Source organism: Rhinatrema bivittatum, chromosome 6 (assembly GCF_901001135.1).
Source record: "Rhinatrema bivittatum chromosome 6, aRhiBiv1.1, whole genome shotgun sequence".
NCBI lineage: Eukaryota > Metazoa > Chordata > Amphibia > Gymnophiona > Rhinatrematidae > Rhinatrema > Rhinatrema bivittatum.
The window spans coordinates 245,902,112-245,928,108 of record NC_042620.1 but is presented as its reverse complement, the minus strand read 5'-3'; the positions used below and the strand labels follow the sequence as shown (position 1 = coordinate 245,928,108).

At 45.2% G+C, this 25,997-nt stretch overlaps 1 protein-coding gene across 5 annotated transcripts in view; it reads right to left on the bottom strand.

Annotated features, from left to right (window-relative positions):
• LOC115094055 (sodium- and chloride-dependent neutral and basic amino acid transporter B(0+)-like) overlaps positions 1-25,997 on the bottom strand; it is a 440,377-nt gene that overhangs the window by 22,180 nt on the left and 392,200 nt on the right. For all 5 annotated transcript variants that reach the window (XM_029606711.1, XM_029606713.1, XM_029606709.1 and 2 more), the window contains one exon: positions 2,642-2,809. In XM_029606711.1, coding sequence (XP_029462571.1) covers positions 2,642-2,809 — 168 coding nt within the window. The remainder of the gene's footprint in view (positions 1-2,641; positions 2,810-25,997) is intronic.

Genomic DNA, 25,997 nt, shown 5'->3' with positions numbered 1-25,997 from the left:
TAGCTCTTGGGTCTAATTCCCTTCCACCCCTGCCATTAATGTAGAGAGCGGTGATGGAGCTGCATCCAAGTGAAATATCTAGCTTGATTAGTTAGAGGTAGTAGGGGTAGTAACCGCCGCAATAAGCAAGCTACACCCATGCTTATTTGTTTTTACCCAGATTATGTTATACAGCCCTTATTGGTTGTTTATCTTCTCCCCTGCCGTTGAAGCAGGGAGCTATGCTGGATATGCGTGAGGTATCAGTTTTTTTCTTCTCCCCTGCCGTTGAAGCAGAGAGCTATGCTGGATATGCATCGAAAGTGAAGTATCAGGCACATTTGGTTTGGGGTAGTAACCGCCGTAACAAGCCAGCTACTCCCCGCTTTGTGAGTGTGAATCCTTTTTTCTTCTCCCCTGCCGTTGAAGTTATGCTGGATATGCGTGAAGTATCAGTTTTTCTTTTCCCCTGCCGTTGAAGCAGAGAGCTATGCTGGAAATTCGTGATGTATCAGTCTTTCTCCCATGCCGTTGAAGCAGAGAGCCATGCTGGATATGCGTCGAGAGTGAAGTATCAGGTACATTTGGTTTGGGGTAGTAACCGCCGTAACAAGCCAGCTACTCCCCGCTTTGTGAGTGCGAACCCTTTTTTCTTCTCCCCTGCCGTTTAAGCAGAGAGCTCTGCTGGATGTGTGAAGTAACAGTTTTTCTTTTCCCCTGCTGTTGAAGCAGAGAACTATGCTGGATATGCATTGAAAGTGAAGTATAAGAATGGAGTGATCAAGCTAGTTGAAAGGCATCAGGAATAGAGGAAGGTGGAGGTGGTAATTTGGATATTTGGTTTGGGGTAGTAACCGCCGTAACAAGCCAGCTACTCCCGTCTTTGTGAGTGCAAATCCTTTTTTCCACATTTCCTCTTGCTGTTGAAGCTTAGAGTGATGTTGGAGTCACAGTAACCATGTGTATGTTTATTGAATAAGGGTATTGTCTCCAGGCAGTAGCCATCATTCTGGCGAGTCACCCACTCTTCATTGGCGGCCTCTTGACTTTATGGATCCACAGTGTTTATCCCACGCCCCTTTGAAGTCCTTCACAGTTCTGGTCTTCACCACTTCCTCCGGAAGGGCATTCCAGGCATCCACCACCCTCTCCGTGAAGAAATACTTCCTGACATTGGTTCTAGAGACTATGACTAACAGTTGAATTTTTTTGTAATTGGTTAGAGAATATGTTTAATGTTGAATCGGTTATGTAATTTGACCTATGCTGCAGCCATATTCATCCAATAAAGATCTTCATCTCAAATAATGTCATGCAGAGAGCTTCTTTCGCTGCATAACTGACCTATAATCATGGAAGGTAGGGAGAGGGAGGAGATGGGAAATATTTGAGTTAGGAAGAGACCGCAAGTACACACCTGACATGACTTTTTCCTTGAGTATAATTCTCTGCACCTAATCAAAGATCTTTATGCTAGTTCATGGAAATTTATATTTTCTCAATTATCCAGTTACTGGGGCATTCAGTCTCCAATCATTTTTATTGTGGGCAAATAAAAAAGGATGAATCAATAATTACTTACTTAAAATAGAAGGCAAGATGGTGTTTCTACCTTTATATTATTTCTTGAATAAAAATTGAGATTATGCCTGTTATCCACTACAAAGTTCATATATATGACAATAGCCCTCTTTAAAATAAGGGAATTATTCTGCTTTAATTACAATTAAATCCCTCAACAATATCAATTTGACAAAACCAAAATTCTAACATTGTGTTCTACCAAATCTTGTTTTCTTTGGATATATAGCATGGAGTCTGCTAACTTGATCATACCTGATGATGCAACAGGAAACATTTTCTTCAAAGTATTTCACAAAAGAGACCATATTACCCCTATTTTGAAAGATCTCCACTGGCTTCCCATCAACTCAAGAATACAATACAAATCCCTTTCCCTCATACACAAATCCTTAATTAATGACAACACACACTGGCTCAAACAACCTTTCCAAATCCGCACCTCCAATAGACCGACTTGCAGCATCCACCTAGGTACCTTACACCTCCTCTCCCCTAGACTAACTAAATTAGCTTCCACAATGAAAAGAGCATTCTCTCTAGCCGGTCCAACCTTATGGAACTCCATGCCCCACGATCTCCGAACAGAAACTTTCACACCCAAATTTAAAAAAAAACTAAAAACATGGCTCTTTCAACAGGCCTTTACCTAAACTGTCCCCCTGTACTCTCCACTCCCTTTTCTCCAACCGCTCTGGAGCTGCCTCTAAATCTCTCTCACCTGAACATATTACAGCAGCCCACCCCAACTTGTACTTCAATCTAGGTAGTATTATAAGACCAAGTTAAATACTTTCATATGTTATTTAATTTTTACCAGATTGTTAATGTTACTTTAATATTAAGTTAATATGTTTTGCTTCTTTGCCTTCAAATATCTCGCCTATGTTCAATCAATTATATTCATATGCTACACTTATGCGTTCTATGTAACAGCTTTGCCTTTTTTCTGGCCTTTCGCCTGTTCCTTATAAACCGGTACGATGTGCATACGGCTATCGGTATATAAAAAAAGTTAAATAAATAAATAAATAAATAAATAAATAATAAATATTTGTTAATATTCTGTTCAGCTACTTACCTGCCACAGGTTTCCCTCAGCTTTGTAAATTTCCTTTGAAGCAAAGATTGGTAGCCAGATGAGGCAGACAACAATCAATAACCAACCAAGTACGACTCCCCAGGTGGGATATTGAATTGGACCAAATGTGGGTGCAGTAAATGTTGCCAGAGACCAAAATAAAATAATCTGTTTTAAATTAAGAAATATTGTTAATACATTTTTCTTCACATTGATATGCATTAGTTAGAAGATAAGTTGCATGAGCTTACAACCCCAATTTTTTAGAAGCAAGGTTTAAAATCTATTGTACTATGGGGTAGATTTTTAAAAACTGCGCGATTGCGTACTTTTGTTTGCGCAGCAGGCGCAAACAAAAGTACGCTGGATTTTATAAGATAAGCGTGTAACCGCGCGTATCCTCTAAAATCCTGGATCGGCGCGCGCAAGGCTGCCGATTTTGGGCAGCCGGCGCGCGCCGAGCCGCTCAGCCTGCCTCCATTCCCTTCCTCTACCTAACCCACCCCCCCGGCCCTATCTAAACCCCCTCCTACCTTTATCCATGGATTTACGCCTCCCAGAGGGAGACGTAAATCCACGCACGCCAGCAGGATGCTGGCACGCCGAGACCCGACCTGGGGGCGGTTCCGGAGGGCACGGCCATGCCCCTGGAACGCCCCGGCCCTAAACCATGCCCCCGGCCCGCCCCGAAACACCGCGTCCCGCCCCCAAAACGCCACGTCGTTCTGCTCCACCCCCGACACTCCCCCGACATGCCCCCTTCCAAAAACCCCGGCACCTACGCGCGTCCCGGGGTTCTGCGCGCACCGGCGGCCTATGGAAAATAGGCGCGCTGGCGCGCAAGGCCCTGCTCGCATAAATCCGGGCGGATTTACGCGAGCAGGGCTTTTAAAATCCACCCGTATATGTTTAATAGTATCATATAACCAATTCATAATGTTTCAAGCTGTCTTTTGACATATCATATTCTAGAAAACTCTCTGAGGCCAATATTCAGAAAAGTGACAAATGGATAACATCTGGCTATAGATAGCCAGATAAGTTGTTCAGGAAATTCAGAGGGAGAAAGGTGTCATTGAATATTAGGAATGTGCAGGCCAAAAATGTTGTTTCATTTCATGTTGTTTGGGAATTTATTTTTGTTGTTGTTAATGTTTTTCCTTTTTTTTACATTTCAGAAATAGCATGCACTATTCAGAAATAGTGTGATTAATAACGATGGAAGAAAAAACACAAAATTTAATGTTTATTCTATCATTTCATTGTGAAAATAACAAGAAATGAGAAACCCTGCTGAGAAACTCCAACTTACCTAGGGCATAACACCCAAACCCTCCCCTTCCTCCCAAGCTTCTGAAAAGATGTTAAACTTGTGACCTAATCAGCCAAATAAACTTTCCCACCCCTACAACCTTTAATTCTGAATTTATCAATGGCCTCTAGACACCCTCTTAAAGCCCACTAACCAACTTGCAAGCCAAAAAGGAATTCTCCCACTTCACCCAGCACTCCCTAAAACCCCATGCCACCAGGAACACAATAGGACTTTAGTTCTAAAGGCATCCAGCATTGCTGTCAGTTTATTGTCTCTGTGAATCCCAAAAATTGTAACAATCTCACCTTGTTTTTTGTTCTTGTGAACTAACAACGTGATTACAAATAATTGAAAAATAATTGAAAGCGGGATGTGGCAAGTTTCATATGCTTAGACGCATGCCTCCATGGCCTTGCCTCTTATTTTACAATATAATCATCAACTTGCCTCCCTCCCACTCGCTTTATTTTGTACAATTTTTTTTTTCAATTCACTTCTTTCTCGCCTCAGGTTCTTTCTCAACCTGAGGCAAGAAAGAAGTGAATCGATAGAAGTACGCCATGGTTCAGAGTCTTAGTACCTGAGTGCGCAAATTAAAGAACGGACATATGCTCCCTTGACGAAGAAAGGACACCTTTTCGAAACACGGCTGTGTTGGGAGATAAGTCTTTGCAATTAACTATGATGCGGCATTTAGAATAAGATGTTGGCGTTCACATGAATATTTCTCGAACGGAGATTAAAGTGAGATCTCTCCTTATCGATTAGGTTATAAGGTTTAAGCGCCTATTACAAGCCTCTAGAGGCAGAATTTTTTCAAAAAATTGGGAAAACCTAGAGATAAGGGGAAGATTATATTTCTTAATAAAAATGAATTAAATAAAATATTGAACAAACTTTAAAAAAAAAATTGTACAAAATAAAGCGAGTGGGAGGGAGGCAAGTTGATGATTATATTGTAAAATATGAGGCAAGGCCGTGGAGGCATGCGTCTAAGTATATGAAACTTGCCACATCCCGCTTTCAATTATTTTTCAATTATTTGTAATCACGTTGTTAGTTCACAAGTACAAAAAAACAAGGTGAGATTGTTACAATTTTTGGGATACACAGATTGAATACATTTTTGGTCTCATCTTTAGCGGAGATTGATAAGAGTTTATTGTCTGACAGCAATGCTGGTAACTTATGCTACCAGCATTGTTGTAAAATGTAAAGCTTACTCTATGCTTATTAGGGATGTGAATCATTTTTTAACGATTAAAATTATCGTCCGATATTGTTAATATTGTCTTAAATCGTTATAGAACACAATACAATAGAAATTCTAACGATTTATCGTTAAAAATCGTTAAATCGTGTTAGTGCGCACTAACGGGAAATGGAAACTGTTGGTACTTGACAAAAAAAGTAATGTGATCAGTCAATATGACTAGAACCTGTGCCCTATTCCTGATACCAGGGGTGTTGTGATCTTCCTGCACTCAGTGCCCTATCCCTGATACCAGTCTGAGACAGCTCCCTCCCTGCATTACTAGTGAGAGGCTGGCTTCACAGACAGGGGGGAGCTGCCTGACCCTCACTCCTGACTTCCCCCATGTCCCAGCCAGTGAATGGTGTGTGGGTGAGGGGGGGGGGGGGGGAGGATGGTGAAGTCTGAGACAGCTCCCTCCCTGCATTACTAGTGAGAGGCTGGCTTCACAGACAGGGGGGAGCTGCCTGACCCTCACTCCTGACTTCCCCCATGTCCCAGCCAGTGAATGGTGTGTGGGTGAGGGGGTGGGGGGGAGGATGGTGAAGTCTGAGACAGCTCCCTCCCTGCATTACTAGTGAGAGGCTGGCTTCACAGACAGGGGGGAGCTGCCTGACCCTCACTCCTGACTTCCCTCATGTCCCAGCTAGTGAATGGTGTGTGGGTGAGGGGGGGGGGGGGGGTTGAGGATGGTGAAGTCTGAGACAGCTCCCTCCCTGCATTACTAGTGAGAGGCTGGCTTCACAGACAGGGGGGGGCTGCCTGACCCTAACTCCTCCGGGGTATTGTGATCTTCCTGCACACAGTGCCCTATCCCTGATACCAGGGGTGTTGTAATCTTCCTGCATGCAGTGCCCTATCCCTATTAATACCAGGAGTGTTGTGATCTTCCTGCACGCAGTGCCCTATCCCTAATACCAGGGGTGTTGTGATCTTCCTGCATGCAGTGCCCTATCCCTGATACCGGGATGTGTGCAAGAAGATCACAACACCCCCGGTATCAGGAATAGGGCACTGTGTGCAGGAAGATCACAACACCCCCGGTATCAGGAATAGGGCACTGTGTGCAGGAAGATCACAACACTCCTGGTATTAATAGGGATAGGGCACTGTGTACATGAAGATCACAACACCCCTGGTGCCAGGGTTAGGGCACTGTGTGCAAGAAGATCACAACACTCCTGGTATTAATAGGGATAGGGCACTGTGTGCAGGAAGATCACAACACCCCTGGTGTCAGGGTTAGGGCACTGTGTGCAGGAAGATCACAACACTCCTGGTATTAATAGGGATAGGGCACTGTGTGCAGGAAGATCACAACACCCCTGGTGCCAGGGTTAGGGCACTGTGTGCAGGAAGATCACAACACTCCTGGTATTAATAGGGATAGGGCACTGTGTGCAGGAAGATCACAACACCCCTGGTGCCAGGGTTAGGGCACTGTGTGCAGGAAGATCACAACACTCCTGGTATTAATAGGGATAGGGCACTGTGTACATGAAGATCACAACACCCCTGGTGCCAGGGTTAGGGCACTGTGTGCAAGAAGATCACAATACTCCTGGTATTAATAGGGATAGGGCACTGTGTGCAGGAAGATCACAACACCCCTTGTGTCAGGGTTAGGGCACTGTGTGCAGGAAGATCACAACACTCCTGGTATTAATAGGGATAGGGGACTGTGTGCAGGAAGATCACAACACCCCTGGTGTCAGGGTTAGGGCACTGTGTGCAGGAAGATCACAACACTCCTGGTATTAATAGGGATAGGGCACTGTGTGCAGGAAGATCACAACACCCCTGGTGCCAGGGTTAGGGCACTGTGTGCAGGAAGATCACAGCACTCCTGGTATTAATAGGGATAGGGCACTGTGTGCAGGAAGATCACAACACCCCTGGTGCCAGGGTTAGGGCACTGTGTGCAGGAAGATCACAGCACTCCTGGTATTAATAGGGATAGGGCACTGTGTGCAGGAAGATCACAACACCCCTGGTGCCAGGGTTAGGGCACTGTGTGCAGGAAGATCACAACACCCCTGGTGCCAGGGTTAAGGCACTGTGTGCAGGAAGATCACAACACTCCTGGTATTAATAGGGATAGGGCACTGTGTGCAGGAAGATCACAATACCCCTGGTATCAGGGTTAGGGCACAAGTTCTAGTCACATTGACTGATCACATTACTTGTTTTGTCAAGCTACCAACTGTTTCCATTTCCCATCCCCCATATACTGTCAGTGGGAACCTTGTTAACATGAATAAATAAGAGGGGAGCCAATAGGAATACATATTCATTCCTAAACTGACCTTAACTGACCTGAAAAGTGTCAAATTGTATCATTTTCAGTTAGTGCGCACTAACTCCCAGTTAGTGCGCACTAATCGGAAAAAACGATTTTTAACGATTTTTTAACTAAAAAATCGTGCCTAACACGATTTTCTTGCCCTGCCACACGATTTCTATCGTTAAGACGATATTGAACATGATTCACATCCCTAATGCTTATGGCCAGGGACACAAGAACACTTAGACTCAGTAAAAAGTATAATGTATTTTTATTAGTCAATATAAGTGTTCTCGGGAGATGCTGGGTACTGGGTGCCCTTAGTCTTACAAACTGACCAGCATCTCATCGTGTACAGGAAGTGATCCTTTTTATAGATAACATACAATATGTGGAAGCTTCTAGATTTGCGTGACTGTCCAAAGAATCATTTATATAAGTTGTGATGTCAAATGCATGAATAGATCATCCCTAACTATCCCTGATTAGTTTCTTCCCAGGAGGTGTGGCCATTTCCCATGGCTTTCTTTGTTCTGTTAAACTCTTACTGGTCAATACAATCAACACGTCTGTAGCTATGTTGATTACAAACTCCTGAGAATAGTGCCTGAAGCTCCCCTGTGGTTTCTTCTTTGAGACTCTATGAATAGACATCACCTGTCTGGTGCCAGCTTGCCTGCCTTTACAGATATCCAGGGACATTCTGCACATCATGCTCAGAAAGTCACTCAGAGTCCATTCAGCCCAGGCAGGCCAAAGAAACGCAGAGGCTTCTGGGGATTTCCTTCTCCATGTTGGTTTTCTGTTCAGGCATACTTCTCATTTCCCTCTTGTACCAAAGACTAATGCCTCAATAAAAGTTTTTAAATAGATCAATAAATCAGTTTGTCTATAAGATGTCAGCTACCTTGGTATCATTTTTTGGTATTTAAGAAGTATTGTACTGTGGCTTCTAATCCTGAGTACTACAGTTAGATTATGAAATACTCAATCAGGCTATAAGCTTAATACATCAGGGACCCATTTATGTACCTGAACTAGTCAACCAAATTATCTCATATAGCCTTTTCTAACAAATAACATTAGAGCTGCATATTACCTGCATAAAATGTTTTAGTTGATCCCTAAAGATTTTTAAATTATAGATGTAAAGCAAGTTGAGGAAACTAACACATGCTGAGTAGGGCTTCATAGGAGAAATAAAATAACTGCCTTTAAGATTTTCAAATATGGCAGAAGGTAGGCTAGGTACTGTATAATGATTTCAGTTCAGGGTGTACACCTAAGAAAATGGAATAGGAGGAATATCTCTCTTACATTTGCAGACTTTGCAGCACAAGAGATTACTAAACAAGCTTGTTAATTAGCAATTAAGGAATGTGTACAAACTAGAGCACAAAGGATACCAGGATTATGAACAGTGCAGCAGCTGCATGAATCTGTGGGGAAATAGAAAACTAGGTACACCCAGCTGGTATTATCTGTTACACTTTAAATGTTTAAATTTGATATTACATGGGTCTCATTGGCCCATGTACTAGCATGTGGGTTCCAAATCTACAGACACTTTGTTCTTTGTAACCATGGCTGGAAAATAAACTATGGCTAGAAATGTTTCTCAATATTTGTCATTGTATGCCAGAGAAAAGAGCAAAGGAGCTGAAGATTTAACTAAACTCCCAATTAAGTTATATTCTAGGCCAGCGGTTCTCAACCGGTGTGTCGCGACACCCTACTGTGTCGCCAAGCACCGGCGGGTGTGTCGCGCGTTCCCGGTCTCTCCCGCTGCTTTTTCTTCCCTGCTGCTGTTGCTGCCGGGCTATCAACACGTTCAAGCCCAGCGGGAACGGCAGCGGCGCTAGAAGAAGCTCTGGCACCCGCGGCTGGCCTTTTCTTCTTCCCGCGCCTGCCCTCCCCCCCCCGTGACCCGGAACCGGAAGTGATACGCGGTACGCGGGAAGGCGAAAGACCGTGCCGCGTGGACAAGTAGCAGCGGCGGCTGCAGCATCAGCCCCCGAGCAGTTGAAGCAGCCGGTAATCGGGAAAGGAGAGAGCAGCAGGAGCCTCCCGCGGCCGATGGGATTCTTCTTTCTTGGCCTGCGGGGGGGGGGGAGGGGCCTAGAGGAGGAGGCCGCTACAGCTACCATTTGTGCTCGGGAAGGGGCGGGGAAGAGGAAGTGAGTGAGAGAAAGAAGCAGCCAGCCTGCGTGTGATTGAGAGCATGTGTGTGAGTGAGAGAAACTGGTCAGAGAGCTGATGTGTGTGTGTATATGTGAGAGACAATGAAAGTGACTGCTCAAGGAGATGACTGATGTGTATGTGAGAGTGTGAGACATTAGTCAGGGAGGTGACTGGTGTGTGTGTGTGTGAGAGAGAAAAAGCATTGAAGTGAGAAATCTGGGTATGTGAGAAAGCATGGGCATAAGAAGCCTGCTGTTGGGGGGGGGGGGGGTGGATGTGTGTGAAAGAAAGCATGGGAGGGAGAAGCCTGATTAGGTGAGAGAGAGAGCATGGGAGGGAGAAGCCTGATTATGTGAGAGAGAGAGAGCATGGGAGTGGGAAGCCTGTGTGTGTGTGCATGCATGAGAACGAGAGACTGGTTGGTAAGGTGACGGTGTGTGTGTGAGAGAAAGAGACTGGTGTGTGTGTGAATATTTTTTATTTATTTATTTATTTATTTATTTATTTATTTATTTAACATTTTTCTATACCGAACTTCATGACAGGCGTCATATCAGGCTGGTTTACATCAAACTTAGGGGTTTACTTAGTAAAAAACCGTATAACAAGAAGGCCGAAGCGCAGATACAAATAACAGGGAAAATGAACTTGGAGGCTAGAGTAGCCAGGAAATAAAGGACAGAAAAAACTGGAGAATGAACATGGAAGAATTAGCAATTACTGAATTTGTTCATTTAGTCTGTTGAGCTAAATCAAAGCACTGTTGCGATGTTATGCTTGAGGGAAGGCTTGGACAAAAAGCCAAGTCTTGAGTTTTTTCCGGAAGGTAATCAGGCAGGGTTCCAGTCTTAGATCAGTCGGCAGGTTGTTCCAGATGAAGGGGCCAGCTGTGGAAAGTGCCCGTTCTCTTGTGGAGGTTAGACGAGTGGATTTAGTTGGGGGAGCTTGAAGGGTTTCTTTGTGTGCCGATCTGATGGGTCTTGCAGAAGTGTATAATTTAAGTGGTAACTGAAGGTCTAAAGGAAGTTTGTTGTGTATGGATTTGTGGATGATAGTGAGTGCTTTGTGCAAGATTCTGTATTTAATAGGTAACCAGTGTAGGTTTCTGAGTATCGGGGTGATGTGAGTTCTCCGGTTAGTGTTGGTTAATATCCTGGCTGCTGAGTTCTGGAGCATCTGTAGTGGTCTAATGGCAGAGATCGGGAGTCCTAGAAGGAGAGAATTGCAGTAGTCGGTTTTGGAGAATATCGTTGACTGAAGTACTGTTCTGAAATCCTGGAGGTGGAGGAGGGGTTTGAGTCTTTTCATAACTTGTAGCTTAAAGAAACAATCCTTCGTAATATTGTTGATTGATTTTTTTAGGTTTAAATGGTTGTCAATGGTTACTCCTAAATCTCTAACTTGAGTGGTCTGAGGAGTAGAGGTTGACTGATCGTGGCTGGTAGAATGGTCGGGGGAGATGAGCAGAATTTCTGTTTTGGTTGCATTGAGGACCAGGTTCAGGCTGGTGAGTAGGTGGTTGATGGACTTGAGGCAGTTTTCCCAGAAGGAGAGCGTCTTTGGAAGGGATTCTTTTATAGGGATCAGGATCTGAACGTCGTCAGCGTATAAATAGTGAGTTAGGTTGAGGTTTGTGAGTAGCTGGCAGAGAGGTAGTAGGTAGATATTAAAGAGAGTAGGGGATAGAGAGGAGCCTTGGGGAACACCTAGGGTAGACTTGAAGATAGGAGATTCTTTATTGTTGATGGTGATCTTGGAGCATCTGTTTTTGAGGAATGAGCTGAACCATTGGAGGGCGTGTCCAGATAAACCAATGTCTGAGAGACGATTGAGGAGGATGCTATGGTTCACGGTATCAAACGCTGCAGAGATGTCTAAGAGAACTAGCAGGAATGAAATCCCTTTGTCTAGGCCCAAGAGGATGTGGTCTGTTAGTGAGATGAGGAGGGTTTTGGTGCTGGAAGACTTGCGGAAGCCATACTGAGAGGGGTATAAAATTTTGTGTTCCTCCAGGTAGTCCGAAAGTTGTATGTTCACCACCTTCTCGGTGAGTTTTGCTAGCAGCGGGAGGTTGGAAATGGGTCGGAAGTTGGAGAGCTCATTAGTGTCTAGGTTGGGTTTCTTCAAGATAGGTTTAATTGATGCTGTTTTAAGGTCATCCGGGTAAATTCCTTGGGCAAGGAAGCAGTTAATGATGTTGGCCAAAGATCTGGAGATGGTGCCTGGAATAAGGAGCAAAAGTTTTGTTGGGATGTGGTCCAACGGATGGCTGGATGGTTTCAGCTTCTTGAGTGTTGATTTTATCTCCAGCGGGGTGGTGGGCTCGAAGGACTCTAGGGTAGCACTAGGGGAGCCTGTGGTGGTGAGGTTTAGAGATAGTGGTGTTGGTTTAGTAGGGAGAAGGGCTAGGGTGTTTGCAATTTTGTCTTGAAAGAAGAGTGCGAGTTCATTGGCTTTGGACTGAGCATGATCGTCGGGAATGGACGGAGCAGAGGGTTTAGAAAGTTGAGATACATAGGAGAAAAGGGCCCTTGCGTCATATTGAATATCGTGGATTCTGCTAGCGTAATAGTTTTTTTTTGCTTGTAGGAGAGAAATCCTGTAAAGATGCATGATTCGTTTGTAATCGGACAACGTTGTAGAGTTGGGGGTCTTCCGCCAAGAGCCTTCCTTGTGTCGGAGGTTTTGCTTCATTCGTTTCAGCTCCGGCGGGTACCAAGGTTGTTTCCTTTTTTGAGACCAATTGATAGTTTTCATCTCTTTGGGGCAGAGTTTGTTGGCTATGGACTCCGTGATATTGCGCCAGGATAGAAGTGCTGCGTTGGGGTTAGACGTGTCTAGGTTGGGGAGTTCTTTGGAGAGATGTTCACTGAGAATATCGGAGGAACATTTTCTTCTGTGATGGATGGTGGAATGAGGTTGTGGTTGAGAGGGCTTTCCTCTAGTCTTAAGCGTAGCTGATATGAGAGAGTGGCCGGACCAGGGGACTGGGGTGGAGTCTGGAGTGTTAGTGTATGATAGGTGTGAATTTAGGAAAATGAGGTCTAGTGTATGTCCAGCTTTATGGGTGGGTTTGTTGACTATTTGTTCAAAGCCCATTGCCTGGAGTGTGGATAGGAATATTTCACAGATGGGGGAGATCGGGGAGGCGTCGACGTGTAGATTGAAGTCCCCCAAAATCATGGCAGGTGAGTCCATGTTAATGTATTTAGCAATGGTTTCTATAAGGGGTGAGGCATCCGAGTCTATTGATCCCGGTGGGGCGTAGAGAAGGATAATTTGAATGTATTTTGATTTAAACAAACCGAGTTCTAATTTTTTGGAAGAGGTCTTGATAGGTTGCTGTTTGAGATTCAGTTCCTTCTTGGTTGCTAAGAACAGACCTCCCCCTTTTTTTTTGGGTCTGGTAATTGAGAAGATGTCGTAAAGGTGAGTAGGTAATTGGTTTATCAGTACAGTGTCAGTGCTTTTTAACCAGGTTTCCGTAATAGCACATACATCTGGGTTGGATTCAAGCAGGTAATCATGCAGGATGTGCGTTTTCTTAGTGAGGGACTGAGCGTTGAAGAGGGTTAGAGAGAAAATTGTGAGTCCTAGCAGTTGGGTCAGTGGTGTGAGCATGATTGGGATGAGTGATCTTGTTGACTGATTCAGGGTCCGTTGTGAGAGATTGTAGAGGTGTGAGTGGCGATGATAGATGATAGGAATGGGGTAGGATTGCATGCTACCTGCTCAGGTGGTGAGGAGAGGGTGGTGTGGAGGGTGGTGTTAAATGCTGGTCTGGCTGGATGTAGTTGCACAAGGGTTACTGACGAGAATGGATGGATGCTGGAGAGTCTTGATGGATGCTGGAGAGGTTGGAATGGATGCAGGGTGGATGCTGGAAAGGCTGGAATGGATGCTGGGTAGATGCTGGAGAGGCTGGAGTGAATGCTGGGTGGATGCTGGAGAGTCTTGATGGACGCTGGAGAGGCTGGAAGGGATGCTGGGTGGATGTTGGAGAGGCTGGAGTGAATGCTGGGTGGATGTTGGAGAGGCTGGAGTGAATGCTGGGTGGATGCTGGAGAGTCTTGATGGACGCTGGAGAGGCTCGAAGGGAAGCTGGGTGGATGCTGGAGAGGCTGGAGTGAATGCTGGGTGGATGCTGGAGAGTCTTGATGGACGCTGGAGAGGCTGGAAGGGATGCTGGGTGGATACTGGAGAGGCTGGAATGAATGTTGGAGAGGTAGGTTGAGAGGTGGCTTTATTCCAGACAGCAGAATCCTTTAGCCCAGGACCTTTGCTGACAGCTACCTTTATTATGGCTTTAGATTTTTCCGAGGGTATGGCTTGGGGCTGTACGAAGGGCGAAACAAAGGGGCCTGCCCCTTTGTCGCGCACCTTCGGCGCGCGATGCTCGGCGCGCGGCGCCGGGCTGACTACAGATTTGAAGCCCCTCAGGGCCGGCTCCTATTGGAGGAGCTGGATCGGTGGGTGGGGCTATCGTTTTCGGCGCGGTTTTTCTTTTTATTTTCTTTTTCAGGTAATCAAGAAGTTCTTATTTGGCTGCTGCCGCGTTGTCGTCGCCGAGGCCCCCCGGGTGGGGAGAGTGTAGCCCTGGCCTTCCCCCGGCGGGGCTCGGCGCCGATCGCGCAGGCCTTCACCGATCGCCACCGTGCAAAAGAGGAAATGGTGCCGGGCTGACTACAGATTTAAAGCCCCTCAGGGCCGGCTCCTATTGGAGGAGCTGGATCGGTGGGCGGGGCTATCGTTTTCGGCGCGGTTTTTCTTTTTCTTTTCTTTTTCAGGTAATCAAGAAGTTCTTACTTGGCTGCTGCCGCGTTGTCGTCACCGAGGCCCCCCGGGTGGGGAGAGTGTGGCCCTGGCCTTCCCCCGGCGGGGCTCGGCGCCGATCGCGCAGGCCTTCACCGATCGCCGCCGTGCAAAAGAGGCGGCGATATGAGAGAAAGAATGTGATTCAGGGAATGAGAAGCCTGTGCAGTGGAGAGCGAGCATGGAAATGAGAGAGAGACTGGTGTGTGTGTGTATGTATGTGTGTGTAACAGAGAGAAAGTGATTATGGAAATGAGAAGCCTGTGCATGTGAAGAGAGTGAGCATGGGAGTGAGAAACCTGGGTGTGTGTGAGACACAGCATGTGAGGGAGAAGCCTGTATATAAAGACAGAACATGGAAGTGGGAAGCCTGTATGTGTATGCATGAGAGAGATCAGGTGACTGGTGTGTGTGTGTGTGTGTGTAACAGAGAGAATGATTATGGGAATGAGAAGCCTGTGCATGTGAAGAGTGAGCATGGGAGTGAGAAACCTGGGTGTGTGTAAGACACAGCATGGGAGTGAGAAGCCTGTATATCTGAAAGAACATGGGAATGGGAAGCCTGTGTGTGTGTATGCATGAGAGAGATCAGGTGACTGGTGTGTGTTTGTGTGTGTGTGTGAGAGAAAGAAAGTGATTATGGGAATGAGAAGCCTGTGCATGTGGAGAGAACAAGCATGGAAGTGAGAGACTGGTGAGTGTGTGTGAGACAGAGAAAGTGATTATGAGAGTGAGAAGCCCGTATATGTAAGTAGAACACGGGAGTGGAAGTCTGTGTGTGTGTATGGCATGAGAGAAACTGTTCAGGAAGGTGACTGGTGTGTGTGTGTCAAAGACTGTTTGGGAGATGATTGGTGTGTGAGAGATAGAAACTGGTCATGGGGGCATGACTGGTATGGTGTGTGTGTGAGAGACATGGGACTAAGGAAGAGGACCATGAGTATAGAGCTTAGCCTCTACTGCTGCTTCTGCTGTATGCTATGGCCTGCATGGAAGAGGAGTAGGAGAGCTACTGGAGGGGGTAATTAAAGATGGCTTTTTAAGTTTATTTTTCTTGATTGACTGCCATTTTAATTATTTAATATTATGTGATGTGTCTGCTTTTTTTGAATTATTTTATTGGTGTTTGGAGAAATTTTAATAGTTTTTATGAGTTTTTAATTGTTGGATGTTATTCTGTTCATAGCTGTTTAGAAACATTTATTCTGCTTATTAGTATAGTTTTACAATTATTTCTGTGTGGGGATCTATAGCTGCTTGCTAGTTCTGTTTTCCTATTAAGAGGTGTATTGGTTTTTAGGACCTGATTTAATATTTATAGTGTTGCCTTTTCATAGATAGGGTTGCTCCTGTTTGAGTGTATTCCATAATACAGGTGTAACTGTGTGCGGATTAGTTTATGTGCATTACTACAGATCCTGGGAGTATGTTAGGTCGGTTCTGTGTCTGTTACCGAGATGAGATATTTTACTAGCAGGTAAGATTTTTATCAGTCTTATTTGTTGTGTTTTCTCAAGAGGACATGCATTGGTGGTAAACTGCTGTCTTTTCATAAGTAGGGCTATTGAGCCTGGAAGTAGAAGGAGTTTGAGTTGCTGTTACTGAGATGACACCAGAACCAGAATATCTTTTTTGTAGGGTGAGTTGTATGGGGAATGTCATAATTCTGCTTTACATCCATTATTGTGGGTCAGGGGGGTTCCCGTGGATGCAAACTGTACTTTTACATCAAACCCCGTGACGATCATGGGTCAGTGTGTCACGCATGTGAGAGCCATCTGTCAGGTGTGTCCCGACAGAAAAAAGGTTGAGAACCACTGTTCTAGGCAAATTGAGGAATTACATAAGCAGAAAGAGGGAAAAGTGTTTCTAGATAGAATAAATGCTGAGAAAGTATCTGGGGTAAACAGGTTTCAGATGATGTGGAATATAGAACTAGTGGAAGTGATGCTTGGTATTCCCAGAATTAGCAGTAATCTAGAAGGATGGGAAGTATTAGAAGAAGAATAAATGGCAGAGGTGGTTAGCCCTTCATAAGGAGTTAGTTTTGATCCTGACAGGAGCATAGGTATTGAATGTTGATATTCATTTTGCACATAAATATAGAGCAAACCCTGAAAGAAATCCCCCATATAACAGAATTAGTGGGAAAGGCAGACCAGGAAGATTTCCCGAGATTTAGAGATATAGAGCAGGGAATGGTTATACATAATGACGCGGATTTTAAAACAATACGCACGCCGGTACTTTTGTTCGCGCCACCGGTGCGAACAAAAGTACACCAGATTTTATAAGATGCGCGCGTATCTTATAAAATCCGGGGTCGGCGCGCGCAAGGGGGTGCATTTGTGCAACCTGCGCGCACCGAGCCCAGCGCGGCCTGCCTGTTCCCTCCGAGGCCGCTCCAATTTCGGAGCGGCCTCGAAGGGAACTTATCTTCGCTTTCCCCCCACCTTCCCCTCCCTTCCCTTACCTAACCCACCCCCCTGGCCCTATCTAAACCCCCCCCTTACCTTTGTAAGGCCATACGGCCATACGGCCGGCATCATTTTGCAATACGGCAATACGGCCATTCGGCCATTTTGCAATACGGCAATACGGCCATACGGCCGGCGCCATTTTGCAATACGGCCCAAGTGTAGGGAGGTCACTCCCGGACCCCTGCTGGACTTTTGGCAAGTCTTGTGGGGGTCAGGAGGCCCCCCCCAAGCTGGCCAAAAGTCCCTGGGGGTCCAGCGGGGGTCCGGGAGCAATCTCCTGCGCTCGTGACGTCGGGGGACAGGAACCAAAATGGCGCCGGCGCTACCTTTGCCCTGTCATATGAAAGGGCAAAGGTAGTGCCTGCACCATTTCTATTAACGCAGCCGTGGCCTGAGAGTGGAAGATCACACCGGGACCCCCCCCCCCCCCCCCCACTGGACCCCAGGTAATTTAAAACATTTGGGGGGGTTCGGGAGGGTGGGGGATTTATTTTAAAGGCTCGGGTGGGTTTTAGAGTTGTTTTAGTGTGCCGGTTTTCCCGCCCTCCCCCTTCCCCTCCCCCTCCCCCGATTTACGATTTTTGACGATAAATCGGGGGAATTCCTATTGTATCGCGCCTCTAACGATTTTTGACGATTTAAAATATATCGGACGATATTTTAAATCATCAAAAAACGATTCACATCCCTAATGTTGACTGTATATATTAATAAGCAACCTTGCACATTTTTTTGGATTCTGGGGCGACTTCTTTAGTGCTAACAATACTTCCAAAAGGAGTTGAATTATCAGATGAAACCATACAAACTATAGGATTTGAAGGACAGAATAAGCTGGTACATTGGACAGCTAAAACTAGTATACAGTTACAAGGAAAAGAAGTAACAAGTCCGTTTTTATATGCACCACATTATCCAGTAAATTTGTTAGGCAGGGATTTGTTACAAGCCCTGGAAATAGAGCTTTCTTTTGCATCAATCTCCAAAGTTGTTCATTCAGCCAGACAGTTTGTTACTTTCACATACAGACAGGAACAGTTTCTATAGGTGCCTGTTTCAATTGAAGCCCTTATATTTTTTAAACCTTGTCCCAAGACCTTCAGACTTCCAACTGGTGCATCTGTGATTATCTAAACGATCTATTAAGTACAGTATTTACAGGATCTGTGTGCAAGGCACACTACAGAACTACTTTTATAAAGAGCATAGAAAGGAAATAAAATAAATTCTACCAAAGTACAAAACTGTCTGTCCCAGGTTTCATTATTAGGAATTAAGCTAGGAGTTGATGGTACAAATATTGATGGTGCATTTGCAGGACCATTAACAAAGGTGGCAGATTTTCAATCTTTGAATTACAAAGCACTACCATTATCAACTTAAGAAAAAGAACATAAAGGGTTTTAAATCCCAGATGGAGAACAGTTCACTTATCACACCTTGTGTAGCACTTTCCAGTTGCATAACAAAAGAAACAAGAAATTCGCTTGACTGCTATTTGCTGAATTAAGATATATCAGAATGTTAATTTCAATGATGCTGCAATTTCACTTTAACTATAACCTTACTTTATTGTATGCCAGAGTTTATATCTTTCCAGACTGAAAAAGAAAACACCTTCTTTGCCATTTTAGCTGTAAAGCTTGAAGATTATGGGGTAGATTTTAAAAAATAGCGCGATCGCGTACTTTTGTTGGCGCACCAGGCGCAAACAAAAGTACGCTGGATTTTATAAGATACACGCGTAGCCGCGCGTAGCTTATAAAATCCGGGATCAGCGTGCGCAAGGCTACCGATTTTGGACAGCCTGCGCACGCCGAGCTGTGCAGCCTGCCTCCATTCCCTCCGAGGCCGCTCCGAAATCGGAGCGGCCTCAGAGGGAACTTTCTTTCGCCCTCCCCTCACCTTCCCCTCCCTTCCCCTACCTAACCCACCCCCCCGGCCCTATCTAAACCCCCCCTACCTTTATCCATGGATTTACGCCCACCGGAGGCAGACGTAAATCCGCGCACGCCAGCGGGCTGCTGGCGTGCCAAGACCCGACCTGGGAGCTGTTCTGGAGGGTGCGGCCACGCCCCCGGAACGCCGGGTGTGGCACCGGGCCCGCCCCCCAAACGCCATGTCACGCCCCCGAAACGCTGCATCATTTGGCGATGCCCCTGACATGCCCCTGACACGCCCATTTTAAAAGCCCCGGGACTTACGCGCGTCCCGGGGCTCTGTGCGCACCGGCGGCCTATGCAAAATAGGTGCGCCAGCGCGCGAGGGCCCTGCTCGCGTAAATCCGGCCAGATTTACGCGGGCAGGGCATTTAAAATCCGCCTGTATATTTTTCCTCAGTTTGATTTTTTCATTTTTAAATAGATCATTTTAATTTTTGTTTTATTCTGGATCGATCCAAATACTTTTTGGTCTACATTTTGAGCTCAAATATGTTACTTGTTATCTGTTTTTTGTGTTATGTGTGTATCATGACACCTGAAGAATGCAATGAATGAATCTGTGTGTCAGTTTAGTGAAATGCATGTGTCTGTGTAATGTCTGAGCACTTAAGTTGTTTGTGGTCCTGACTATTGCATGTTACCAATAATAAAGAAGGATTATTATAGCAGATGTAGGGATTACCAGATATAGGGAGCTAAGGCCATGTTAGAATTTGTCTCATTGATTAATTTGAATTTGTTTTGCTGTTATATTAGGCTTTAACAACATATACATCTAATACTGATTTAAGAGGCTATGCTCGGATGTCAGAATTCCACCCAGCTGAGAGATCTGCACATGTCAAACGTCATTGATTTCAGAAATCATCCCATCCTATGCACAGAAGTAATCGTGCACTTTTCATCATATGGACCTTTATTTCATATGTGATAACTGATTGTCAGTAACAAAAAATATGAAATGATGCACCTAGTCAATATTTTAGTTATGTACACATTAAAAAATGTCACTATTTAGATTTTAAGTTAATACCACAGTCTGAATTGAGGCAGTCTTTAGTAGCCTTACAGTTCCAGCATTTTGTAGCATTATCCAGTCCTATACCTTATAATGAGTATATGCATTTACTTAATGAGTCAGTGAGATGATTATGTGATATGTTCTCTTTTACTTTTATTTATGAAATCAAATCTGTTCACACTAACCAATCACCCTGTCCCACTGCTGGCCACTTGACAGTGTGATATATCTTGGTATAAATCAAATATTCCCTTGAGGTAAATTCTTCTCTATTGCTGCTTCTGCACAAGTATTTTTCTGTACTCAATATACTAAATTTAGTGAGCCCCTTCTATTTTTCCCTATATACCTTTTTGAGCATTTCTTCCTGTAACACTACCTATTGGTTTCTTTACCTAGAGTTTAGTCACAAGCGCTCACAGATGTGCTCTGGTAGTGTGACACTTCTGTTCACCTAGGCCCATTTCTGCCTATGACCAGAACATGTCTTATTTTTTGCAACACTTTTATAACTTGTCCCACAGGATGTATGCACAACACAGTATGAGTCCTTATGCTGTCCTTCATTTTTCTGGTAATGTGCATTGATGATATCCCTGCTTGCCATTGTAATGAATATTATACTGGGTAGTTGTTTACAATAACAGTATTCCTTGTAAAGACTTGCCCAGTATACCTAGTATTATATGAGAAACATAATATTTTCATACTAGTCTCTCTTTGTTCTCCTTATCGTTACCTGTTACATCACTATTGTGTAATTACTTGACTCTGAAAAATAACATATGTGGTCTTGCTAATTTGGTCTTCTCTAATTTGTTGGGGTCCCACCAACCCTCTGTTTCTCTTAGTTCTCCACTTCCCCTCCCCCTGTTATTTGTACTTTCCACCTTTCATTAACATGTAAACCGATATGATGTGTATTTTAATGTCGGTATAGAAAAACTGTTAAATAAAATAAAAAATAATAATTAGGTCCTTTTTATAATGCAGGTATCCCTATAGCTCAATCATAGAGCTAATGGCTACCTAGTGAAACTTAGTTATGCTGTTATTATTTGTCAATTCTAGAGTGCGTGTCCGCCTATGAGTTTCATTTACTTTAGGGGGGATCTAGAGGGATAACAACACACACAAGGTTAGCTGTTAGCTTACACATTTAGCCCATTTGCCATAATGACTTCATACAGTTCTGTCCTCCCAACTGGTACTTGGGTGTGCCACTTTGCCATTTGAAAGTGGCACAAGAAGGAAATGAGAAGTATTCCTGAACAGAAAACCAACATGGAGAAGGAAATCCCCAGAAGCCTCTGTGTGTCTTTGGCCTGCCTGGGCTGAATGGACTCTGAGTGACTTTCTAAGCATGATGTGCAGAATGTCCCTGGATATCTGTAGAGGCAGGCAAGCTGGCACCAGGCAGGTGATGTCTATTCATAGAGTCACAAAGAAGAAATCACAGGGGAGTTTCAGGCCCTATTCTCAGGAGTTTGTAATCAACATAGCTACAGACGTGTTGATTGTATTGACCAGTAAGAGTTTAACAGAACAAAGAAAGCCATGGAAAATGGGCCACACCTCCTGGGAAGAAACTAATCAGGGATAGTTAGGGATGATCTAATCATGCATTTGACATCACAACTTATGTAAATGATTCTTTGGGCAGTCACGCAAGTCTAGAAGCTTCCACAATATTGTATGTTATCTATAAAAAGGATCACTTCCTGTACACGATGAGATGCTGGTCAGTTTGTAAGACTAAGGGCACCCAGTACCCAGCATCTCCCGAGAACACTTATATTGACTAATAAAAATACATTATATTTTTTATTGAGTCTAAGTGTTCTTGTGTCCCTGGCCTTAAGCATAGAGTAAGCTTTACACAAAGCAAAGCTAGACACCACTGGGAATGCTAAGATCCTACTGTGCTACTGGTAGCACGGGGATTCTGGGGGTCCCGGGTTACTAGGTGGGGCTAGTAGGTTTCTGTTTGGTTTGCAAGTGAGAGGATGGACTTTAGGAGGGGTCCTAGAGATTAATGATAAATTTAGAATTCAAGGGACTTGGGGGGCAGGGATGTAACCTGGGCTGATAGGACAGTAATATAGAAACATAAAAATGATGGCAGAAAAAGACCAATGGTCCGTTCAGTCTGCCCAGCAAGCTTCCCATGGTAGTATCTGCTGTGCTGTGCAGGTCACTGCCATGTTCAAGTCAATGCTGCTTGATGTGCTTTGCTTATGGACTTGGCCGTAGAAGCAATTCTGTGTTTTTTTCTTATGTCTGGGGAACTGATAAGTACTGCAAATCAGTACTCTAAACTGTAAAAAGGTCATGGCTTGTATTGGTTGTCTCTGAATAAAAATTCCTCTTTCCCTCCACCCCCACCACCCCTCTTTCAAAGCAGAGAGTGATGTTGCAGTTGCATCAAAAGCATCAAAGCTTATTGGCTAAGGGTAGTAATTCATGTTTTCTGTAAAAGGTAGTAACTGTTGCACTGTGCAGGATACCCCCATACTTATCAGTTCCCCAGATCATAAAAGTCAGGGCCCTCATTGGTTGTTGTCTAAATCAAATTCCCCTTTTCCCCTGCCTTGAAGAAGAGAGCAATGTTAGAGTTGCATCAAAAGTATCAAGGCTTATTGTTTAAGGGTAGTTGCTACTGCACCAGCAAATTACTCCCATGCACGCTTTCTTTGTTTCCTTTAGGACTTGGCCGTAGAAGCAATCTTGTGCTTTTTCCCTTATGTCTGTATATCAGTATCCCAGACCATGGAAGTCAGGGCCCTCGGTTGTCATCTGAATCCAGTTCCTCTTTTCCCTCTGCCATCTAAGGGGGGAGCAATGTTGCAGTTGCATTGAAAACATCAAAGCATATTGATTAAGGATAGTAATCTCCATGCCTTCTGCTAAAGGTAGTAACTGCTATACCAGCAAGTTACCCCTGCACGCTTATCTCATTTCCGTCCTCTAGCTAGCCTTTAGAGATCTGCAGTGTTTAATCCATGCCCCTTTGATTTCTTTGACTGTTTTCTTCTTCACCACCTGCTCTGGAAGGGCATTCCAGGCCTCCACCAACTTCTTCATAAAGAAATATTTCCTGAGGTCACGTGATGCTGTGAAGGGGAAAGACGCACATTTTCCCTTCTCAGCGCCCCTGCCGGGTATCTGGATCCATCGGGCACCTAAATGCGGTGATAATTAGCAGTTTTACAACCGCAGAATTAACTTAAGAGCACAGAGTCACCTGGACCGACATGACTACCCGACAATTGAAGAAAGATAGAGAGAAGGAAAAAGATCGAGTGCGGCCCATGGACGCCATGATTGACGGGGAGGAAAATTCCTCAGATGCGGCCCCGCCGGCTAGCCTCGCCGAGATTAAGCTGGCGATGCAGGAAATTCTCAAACCTGAATTGTCACTGATTTCCTCGAAACTTACCGACCTCTCGTCTTCTCTGCAATCGTTTGAGACACGCTTCGCCGAGGCGGAACAACGGATCTCTGATCTTCAAGATGGCCACCAGTCAGTGCAACAAGAGCTTGAGGCCCTTAAAAAGGTGGTGCACCGTCAGTCGGATCGCATGGAAGATCTAGAAAACCGTTCGCGGCGATCGAATCTACGATTTGTGGGCCTCCCTGAGAGCTTACCCGATCGTGAGTTACCAGCTTTCTTTGAGAAGTGGCTTCCCTCGGTGCTTCAGCTCTCTAATACTCATGGCCCCGTGCATGTCGAGCGCGCACACAGGTTGGGCCTGAAAAAGCCGACTGATCCTTGTCCACGTGTAATTATCGTGAAGGTGTTAAATTTCCTTCACAAAGCTGAAATTTTAGCACTTACGAGAGGTGGTAAAACGCTGCAATATGAAAATCAGAAAGTCCTCGTTTTTCAGGACTTTTCGGCGGCGGTCTCACAGCAGCGCCGAGCAATGGCGCCTACCTGCTCCCGTCTACACTCGTTGGGAATCAAGGCGATGCTCGTTTACCCGGCGAAACTTCGGGTGCCCACGAATACCGGGGTGAAGTGGTTTACTGACCCGGGAGAGGCTTCTAAATTTGCCGACGGATGTGAGGCGTCTCCGAAGCTGCCGCCGGCCGTTGCATGAGTAGCCGAGGACTAAGCGGAGCTGATTCGCGGTTTTGAGGCCTGTTTGGGAGCTGGTTTGGCGACTTCCCTGTAGCTATATCTCTGGTTTACAATTTTCAATTCCATAACGTAACCTGAGCTGCCCTTCGGGGCCTGAGTGACCTGGAGCTAGCAGGCTGAACGGGTGCAGAGCAGCCTCATGAGTGGTTTGCTCCCATTACAGGCACGCTAAGTTAAGTCGGTGACGGGACTCGGCTGACTTGATGTTATGTTTTTCTACATTTTCTCATTTTCTAGCCTTGTTCACTTTGGCTGTTATACATGTAACATAAATAATGAAGTTCAGTTTCAGTTGTAATGCACAGCATGTTGTGTCCAGAAGGGGGATGGGGTGCTGGGTGGGTCGGGTTGCCCGGTGGGGGGGCTGTCTAGTACAGAGTGACCTCTAGCCCTCCTTGGTGGGCTTATGGTGGGTATTCTTCGACTAAAGTTGAGGGGTTGGTTGGGTGGGGGGTGGGGGGGGGGGTGCGTGGGGTCAGCTCTTTGGTGGTGGGGATTGGGTCTCTGTCCTTTTGTGCCATCTGTTAGCTTTCAGTCTCAGGTTTGCCCCCAATGTTTGGGCCTGGTGGCTCCCGCTGGGAGGGCCATCTGGCTTTTTGATTTCTGTCATGCTTTCTCACATATCGCCTTGGTCCCTCGGGATTACCTAAGTATGTCTAAGCCAACTTTGAAGTTAGTATCCTGGAATGTCTGTGGCGTTAATTCCCCAATTAAGAGAACAAAAATTCTGTCCGTTTTAAAGAAGAAGGCGACGGATGTGGCATTTCTCCAGGAGACGCATCTTAATGATCTGGAGCACCAAAAGTTGCGCCAACAATGGGTGGGGGCGGTTCATTTTGCCTCGGCTACAACTAGATCCGCTGGTGTAGCCATCCTCATTCATAAAACGGTTCCCCTATGTGTCCATGAAGAGATCAGGGATCCTCAGGGGAGGTACCTGATTCTGGTTGCAGAACTGGATCATAAGCCCATTGTTTTATGTAACCTCTATGCGCCTAACAACCCGTCTCTGGGTTTCTTTCAAAAGCTTTACCGTTCTTTGTTGCCCTACGTGGACAAAGATTTAATTCTTGGTGGTGATTTTAACTCCGTTACGGACCCTGCTCTTGATAGGGTTGGTGTGCACCACATACCTCAGCAGTCTAGTAGGGGGCTAAAATTTTTGGTAAGATCCTTGCATCTGCTGGATCCTTGGCGCCTCCTGCATCCCCTGGAAAAAACATTTACACATGTGTCCAGAGCTCATCCGTCGCAGTCTCGCATTGATTATTTCTTTATTAGTCCTCACTTGTTTACTAATGTAGTTCAGGCAGACATTGATGACATTGTAGTGTCAGATCATGCTCCAATTGGGTTGGAAATACAGATGTCCTTGTTCTCCTCTGTGGGCCGTTGGTGGCGCTATCCTGTGTACTTGGAGGGAGATCGTACATTCCAAGATTATCTTCGTTCAAAATGGAATGACTATCTTCAGTTCAATGGGGAACATGTATCGGACCCGATGTTGTTTTGGTATACAGCGAAGGCAGTGCTGAGAGGGGATGTGATAGCCTTCGTGGCTCGCCGTAGGAAATTAATGGATAAACGCTTAATGGGTTTGCATGACCAACTTCGGCGGGCCGGACAGGCTCTGCAGCAGTCTCCTACGAACCAGCATCGGACCCGATACTTTGCTATTCAGGCTGAGCTCAACACACTGCTGCATCAGTGGGCAAAGGAAAGTATGGCATATTACAGGTACCGCCTGTTTCAATATGGAAATAAGCCGGGGAAGATGATGGCGAATTTGGTAAGATCACATCAGGCTTCCCGGTATATTCCGGCGTTATATACCCCTGGGGGGGACCTGGTGCGGGATACTCCCTCTATATTGCGCACATTTCACGATTATTATGCCTCCCTGTATTCGCAGGGGCCGACTAGT